The sequence below is a fragment of the Coregonus clupeaformis genome, unplaced genomic scaffold (genome assembly GCF_020615455.1).
Source record: "Coregonus clupeaformis isolate EN_2021a unplaced genomic scaffold, ASM2061545v1 scaf2214, whole genome shotgun sequence".
In the NCBI taxonomy this organism is placed as follows: Eukaryota; Metazoa; Chordata; class Actinopteri; order Salmoniformes; family Salmonidae; genus Coregonus; species Coregonus clupeaformis.
The window spans coordinates 1-7,286 of NW_025535668.1; the positions used below are offsets into that span (position 1 = coordinate 1).

General features: G+C 52.2%; 1 protein-coding gene across 1 annotated transcript; it reads left to right on the top strand.

Moving 5' to 3' along the window:
- Nucleotides 1-994: 994 nt before the first annotated feature.
- Nucleotides 995-3,555, top strand: LOC121555468 (potassium voltage-gated channel subfamily A member 2-like; the record flags this gene model as incomplete). Its single annotated transcript, XM_045219274.1, has 3 exons — nucleotides 995-1,054; nucleotides 1,746-1,991; nucleotides 2,195-3,555. Coding segments are annotated over 3 exons (1,434 nt in total), but the record flags the coding sequence as incomplete, so codon positions are not given.
- Between the last annotated feature and the right edge of the window lie 3,731 nt (nucleotides 3,556-7,286).

The following is a 7,286-nucleotide window of genomic DNA, read 5'->3' on the forward strand; positions in this document are numbered from 1 at the left end:
GATCCTCTCAAACTCTCTCAGGTTGGATAGGGAGCGTCGCTGCACAGCTATTTTCAGGTCTCTCCAGAGATGTTCGATCAGGTTCAAGTCCGGGCTCTGGCTGGGCCACTCAAGGACATTCAGAGACTTGTCCCGAAGCCACTCCTGCGTTGTCTTGGCTGTGTGCTTAGGGTCGTTGTCCTGTTGGAAAGTAAACCTTCGCCCCAGTTTGAGGTCCTGAGCGCTCTGGAGCAGGTTTTCATCAAGGACCTCTCTGTACTTTGCTCTGTTCATCTTTGCCTCGATCATGACTAGTCTCCCAGTCCCTGCTGCTGAAAAACATCCCCACAGCATGATGTTGCCACCACCATGCTTCACCATAGGGATGGTATTGGCCAGGTGATGAGTGGTGCCTGGTTTCCTCCAGACGTGAAGCTTGACATTCAGGCCAAAGAGTTAAATCTTAGTAACATCAGACCAGAGAATCTTGTTTCTCATTGTCTGGGAATCCTTTAGGTGCCTTTTGGCAAACTCCAAGCAGGCTGTCATGTGCCTTTTACTGAGGAGTGGCTTCTGTCTGGCCATTCTACCATAAAGGCCTGATTGGTGGAGTGCTGCAGAGATGGTTGACCTTCTGGAAGGTTCTACCATCTCAACAGAGGAACTCTGGAGCTCTGTAAGAGTGACCATCGGGTTCTTGGTCACCTCCCTGACCAAGGCCCTTCTCCCCCGATTGCTCAGTTTGGCCGGGCGGCCAGCTCAAGGAAGAGTCTTGGTGGTTCCAAACGTCTTCCATTTAAGAATGATGGACTCCACTGTGTTCTTGGGGCCCTTCAATGCTGTAGAATTTTTTTGGTACCCTTCCCCAGATCTGTGCCTCGACACAATGCTGTCTCAGAGCTCTACGGACAATTCCTTCAACCTCATGGCTTGGTTTTTGCTCTGACATGCCCGGTCAACTGTGGGACCTTTTATAGACAGGTGTGTGCCTTTCCAAATCATGTCCAATCAATAGAATTTACCACAGGTGACTCCAATTACTGTCTATTGTCCTGGTAACCCTAGGAAGAGAATGACGAAAAATAGGGACTTCAATACTGGTGCTTTAGTTTTTGTTATTTATTGTTATCTGTTCTTGTTCTGCATTTATATTTGTATCTATTACTTACAATGAATCTCTCTGTCTCTCTCTCTCTCTGTCTCTCTCTCTCTCTCTCTCTCTCTCTCTCTCTGTCTCTCTCTGTCTCTCTCTGTCTCTCTGTCTCTCTCTCTCTCTCTCTCTCTCTCTCTCTCTCTCTCTCTCTCTCTCTCTCTGTCTCTCTCTCTCTCTCTGTCTCTCTCTCTGTCTCTCTCTCTGTCTCTCTCTCTTTCTCTCTCTCTCTCTCTCTCTCTCTCTCTCTCTCTCTCTCTCTCTCTCTCTCTCTCTCTCTCTCTCTCTCTCTCTCTCTCTCTCTCTCTCTCTCTCTCTCTCTCTCTCTCTCTCTATGTCTCTCTGTCTCTCTCTCTCTCTCTCTGTCTCTCTCTCTCTCTCTCTCTCTGTCTCTCTCTCTCTCTCTCTCTCTCTCTCTCTCTCTCTCTCTCTGTCTCTCTCTCTCTCTCTCTCTCTCTCTCTCTCTCTCTCTCTCTCTCTCTCTCTCTCTCTCTCTCTCTCTCTCTCTCTCTCTCTCTCTCTCTCTCTCTCTCTCTCTCTCTCTCTCTCTCTCTCTCTCTCTCTCTCTCTCTCTCTCTCTCTCTCTCTCTCTCTCTTCTCCCTCCTCTCTCTCTCCAGGTACTTTGATCCTCTGAGGAACGAGTATTTCTTTGACAGGAACCGGCCCAGTTTCGATGCCATCCTGTATTACTACCAGTCAGGAGGGAGGCTGCGCCGGCCGGTTAATGTCACTCTAGACATATTTTCAGAGGAGATCCGCTTCTACGAGCTGGGAGAGGAGGCCATTGAGATCTTCAGAGAGGATGAGGGCTTCATTAAGGAAGAAGAGCGTCCTCTCCCGGAGAACGAGTTCCAGAGACAGGTATATTCTATGTTCTGTGTTTTTATCATTATACATTATTTATTAGTGGCACATTGCCTAGTTAATATACACTTAATATAAATATTTTAATCTGTTACTAGCAAATGTCTCAGAGAATGTTTGCTATATGCTGTCAATTTGATAAGTGTGTGTGTGTGTTTGTGTGTGTGTGTGTGTGTGTGTGTGTGTGTGAACTTGAACAGGTGTGGCTGCTGTTTGAGTATCCGGAGAGTTCCGGCGCGGCCCGCATCATCGCCATCATCAGCGTCATGGTGATCCTGATCTCCATCGTGTCCTTCTGCCTGGAGACACTCCCCGTGTTCCGGAACGACCACGAAGAAAACAAGGTGTTCCAGCCCTTCAACAACTCCACCTCTTCCTCCACCTCCTCCTACTTCTCCGATCCGTTCTTCATCCTGGAGACGCTCTGCATCATCTGGTTCTCCTTCGAGTTCCTGGTCCGCTTCTTCGCGTGTCCTAGTAAAGCCGGGTTCTTCGGTAACATCATGAATATCATCGATATTGTGGCGATTATCCCGTATTTCATCACGTTGGGCACCGAGCTGGCAGAGAAACCGGAGGACGGGCAGGCAGGGCAGCAGGCCATGTCCCTGGCCATCCTCAGGGTCATCCGGCTGGTCAGGGTGTTCAGGATCTTCAAGCTGTCCAGACACTCCAAGGGGCTCCAGATCCTGGGCCAGACCCTGAAGGCCAGCATGCGGGAGCTGGGCCTCCTCATCTTCTTCCTCTTCATCGGAGTCATCCTCTTCTCCAGCGCTGTTTACTTCGCCGAGGCCGACGAGGCCGACTCCCAGTTCAGCAGCATCCCAGAAGCCTTCTGGTGGGCCGTGGTTTCTATGACCACCGTCGGCTACGGCGACATGGTGCCCACCACCATCGGCGGGAAGATCGTCGGATCGCTCTGCGCCATCGCCGGCGTGCTGACCATCGCCCTGCCCGTCCCCGTCATCGTGTCCAACTTCAACTACTTCTACCATCGGGAGACGGAGGGGGAGGAGCAGGCGCAGTACCTGAACACACCCAGCCTGCCCAAGGCCGACTCAGCAGAGGACCTGAAGAAGAGCAGCCACTGCGGGAGTGGATCCACCCTCAGTAAGTCAGACTACATGGAGATACAGGAAGCTGCAATGAACCACAGCACTGAAGACTTCAGAGCAGAAAGCCTGAAGACAGGCAACTGCACCCTGTTGGCTAATGTTAACACACTAGGTAACGCTAACACCTTGGGTAACGCTAATGCACTATCTAACGCTAACACGCTGGCTAACACAAACTGTGTCAACATCACCAAGATAAGAACGGACGTATAGCTGGATTCAGGCGGGATAACACCAACTTGCTGGGCTGTCGGGGTGGAAAGAGAACTCGAAGGAAATTGTAGAAGACGGTGGAGGACTGAGGAAAGACCCTTCCTCTCTCTGATGTTGTAGAAGGCTTGGAGCCCCTACTGTCCAGACTAGATCGCTGAAACTCTGATAGAGGCCATGCAAGGTGGACCTTAGGCCCCCATCTTAACCCCCAAACGGACCAGTTCCTAACTCAAACCCCCCACTCCCTCTGTTGGGAGGTGAATCTTCCCTGTGTTCAGTGTCTGCATGGCATTACTCTGTGACTGTTCATCTGTCCAGTAGTGGTCTCTATGCTCTGCTCGCTACAGTAGCCCAATAATAGACGAACTTCTGACTGATACTAGACCTATAAACAGCATAGAGGGGCACCTCTGCTCAAACTGCCACCATCCCGTCAGGACAGATCTAGGATCAGCTTGCCCTGAACAAGTACAAGCCGTAACCAATAGGAGATATACTGCAAAACTGACCTTAGATCAGCGTCTCATCATGTTCTAATTACTTAGCTCTAACTGCCAGCCTATAGGAGCTTATTTACCCTCTCTTTCCCACCCCGTACCCCCTGAACCTCTCTCCCACCCCGTACCCCCTGAACCTCTCTCCCACCCCATACCCCCTGAACCTCTCTCCCACCCCATACCCCCTGAACCTCTCTCCCACCCCGTACCCCCTGAACCTCTCTCCCACCCCATACCCCCTGAACCTCTCTCCCACCCCGTGACCCCTGAACCTCTCTCCCACCCCGTACCCCTGAACCTCTCTCCCGCCCCGTACCCCCCTGAACCTCTCTCCCGCCCGCACTCCCTGAACCTCTCTCCGCCCTGTACCCCTGAACCTCTCTCCCACCCCGTACCCCCTGAACCTCTCTCCCACCCCTTAACCCCTGAAACGCTCTCCCACCCCATACCCCCTGAAACGCTCTCCCACCCCCATACCCCCTGAAACTCTCTCCCACCCCATACCCCTGAAACTCTCTCCCACCCGTACCCCTGAAACTCTCTCCCACCCCGTACCCCTGAAACTCTCTCCCACCCCATACCCCTGAAACGCTCTCCCACCCCATACCCCCTGAAACACTCTCCCACCCCATACCCCCTGAAACTCTCTCACCCCATACCCCTGAAACTCTCTCCCAACCCATACCCCCTGAAACTCTCTCCCATCCGTACCCCCTGAAACACTCTCCCACCCTGTACCCCCTGAAACTCTCTCCCACCCTGTACCCCCTGAACCTCTCTCCCACCCCATACCCCCTGAACCTCTCTCCCACCCCATACCCCCTGAACCTCTCTCCCACCCCGTATCCCCTGAAACTCTCTCCCACCCCATAATCCCTGAAACGCTCTCCCACCCCATACCCCCTGAAACGCTCTCCCACCCCATACCCCCTGAAATTCTCTCCCACCCCATACCCCCTGAAACGCTCTCCCACCCCATACCCCCTGAAATGCTCTCCCACCCCATACCCCCTGAAACTCTCTCCCACCCGTACCGTACAGTATGAAAAATGTATGCAGTCACTAACTGTAAGTCGCTCTGGATGAGAGCATCTGCTAAATGACTAAAATGTAAATGGCAAAAAACTCTAAAATGATAATGTCTGTCTCACTCTAGCCAGGCCCATGTGACAGGGCTGGGGCGAGGGGGCGGCCGTTCTGTCTCAAAGCGGAGTCAATGTATTTTATTTATTTATTCATGTGTGTACATTTTATTGGTAGTTATTTCTGTATGTATTTATTTATCCCTGCTGTGCAGGTCTTAATGTGTGTTCTTGGCTCGTGTAGGGTCCATATCTCATTTGTTCTGGGAGAGAGACCCAAGCTGAAGAACAAAATACTCAAATGTCTGCTTACATGGTTACTTCCACTGCCTGTTTCCCCTCATACCTCCACCCCATCTACTCCCTAAAGTGTTTTTCCTTCTGTCTCTCCCTCCCACTCTAACAGAGTACTGTTCTGTTCCACCCCACTGCCCAGTGATAGTGATGGCTGCTCCACTGCCCAGTGATAGTGATGGCTGCTCCACTGCCCAGTGATAGTGATGGCTGCTCCACTGCCCAGTGATAGTGATGGCTCCACTGCCCAGTGATAGTGATGGCTGCTCCACTGCCCAGTGATAGTGATGGCTGCTCCACTGCCCAGTGATAGTGATGGCTGCTCCACTGCCCAGTGATAGTGATGGCTGCTCCACTGCCCAGTGATAGTGATGGCTGCCCCACTGCCCAGTGATAGTGATGGCTGCTCCACTGCCCAGTGATAGTGATGGCTGCTCCACTGCCCAGTGATAGTGATGGCTGCTCCACTGCCCAGTGATAGTGATGGCTGCCCCACTGCCCAGTGATAGTGATGGCTGCTCCACTGCCCAGTGATAGTGATGGCTGCTCCACTGCCCAGTGATAGTGATGGCTGCTCCACTGCCCAGTGATAGTGATGGCTCCACTGCCCAGTGATAGTGATGGCTGCTCCACTGCCCAGTGATAGTGATGGCTGCTCCACTGCCCAGTGTTAGTGATGGCTGCTCCACTGCCCAGTGATAGTGATGGCTGCCCCACTGCCCACTGATAGTGATGGCTGCTCCACTGCCCAGTGATAGTGATGGCTGCTCCACTGCCCAGTGATAGTGATGGCTGCTCCACTGCCCAGTGATAGTGATGGCTGCTCCACTGCCCAGTGATAGTGATGGCTGCTCCACTGCCCAGTGATAGTGATGGCTGCTCCACTGCCCAGTGATAGTGATGGCTGCTCCACTGCCCAGTGATAGTGATGGCTGCTCCACTGCCCAGTGATAGTGATGGCTGCCCCACTGCCCACTGATAGTGATGGCTGCTCCACTGCCCAGTGATAGTGATGGCTGCCCCACTGCCCAGTGATAGTGATGGCTGCCCCACTGCCTAGTGATAATGATGGCTGCTCCACTGCCCAGTGATAGTGATGACTGCCCCACTGCCCAGTGATAGTGATGGCTGCCCCACTGCCCAGTGATAGTGATGACTGCTCCACTGCCCAGTGATAGTGATGGCTGTCCCACTGCCCAGTGATAGTGATGGCTGCTCCACTGCCCAGTGATAGTGATGGCTGTCCTGTCTTCTTCTCTACTTTATAGCATTCCATGTTGGTGACGGATCGCTGTGTTCTGTCTACTGGACCAAGCCATTCCATGTTGGTGACAGACCGCTGTGCTCTGTCTTCTGGACCAAGCCATTCCATGTTGGTGACAGACCGCTGTGCTCTGTCTTCTGGACCAAGCCATTCCATGTTGGTGACAGACCGCTGTGCTCTGTCTTCTGGACCAAGCCATTCCATGTTGGTGACAGACCGCTGTGCTCTGTCTTCTGGACCAAGCCATTCCATGTTGGTGACAGACCGCTGTGCTCTGTCTTCTGGACCAAGCCATTCCATGTTAGTGACGGATCGCTGTGCTCTGTCTTCTGGACCAAGCCATTCCATGTTAGTGACGGATCGCTGTGCTCTGTCTACTGGACCAAGCCATTCCATGTTAGTGACGGATCGCTGTGCTCTGTCTTCTGGACCAAGCCATTCCATGTTAGTGACAGACCGCTGTGTTCTGTCTTCTGGACCAAGCCATTCCATGTTAGTGACAGACCGCTGTGCTCTGTCTTCTGGACCAATCAGTAGTTCTAGAAGCACTAACACACACTGTGAAGAGAGAGAGAGAGGGTGTGTCTCAATTATGTCTGTTTGGTGTTTTTTGTTGTCAACTCTGGACTATGGTGAGGAACAAAACCTGCTGATAGGCTAATAGACGCTGATACCTGATAGGCTAATAGACGCTGATACCTGATAGGCTAATAGACACTGATACCTGATAGGCTAATAGACGCTGATACCTGATAGGCTAATAGACGCTGATACAACAGCACACATTTGTTGGTTTTATTGCTGGTCAATTGTTATCTGTTGGGCTA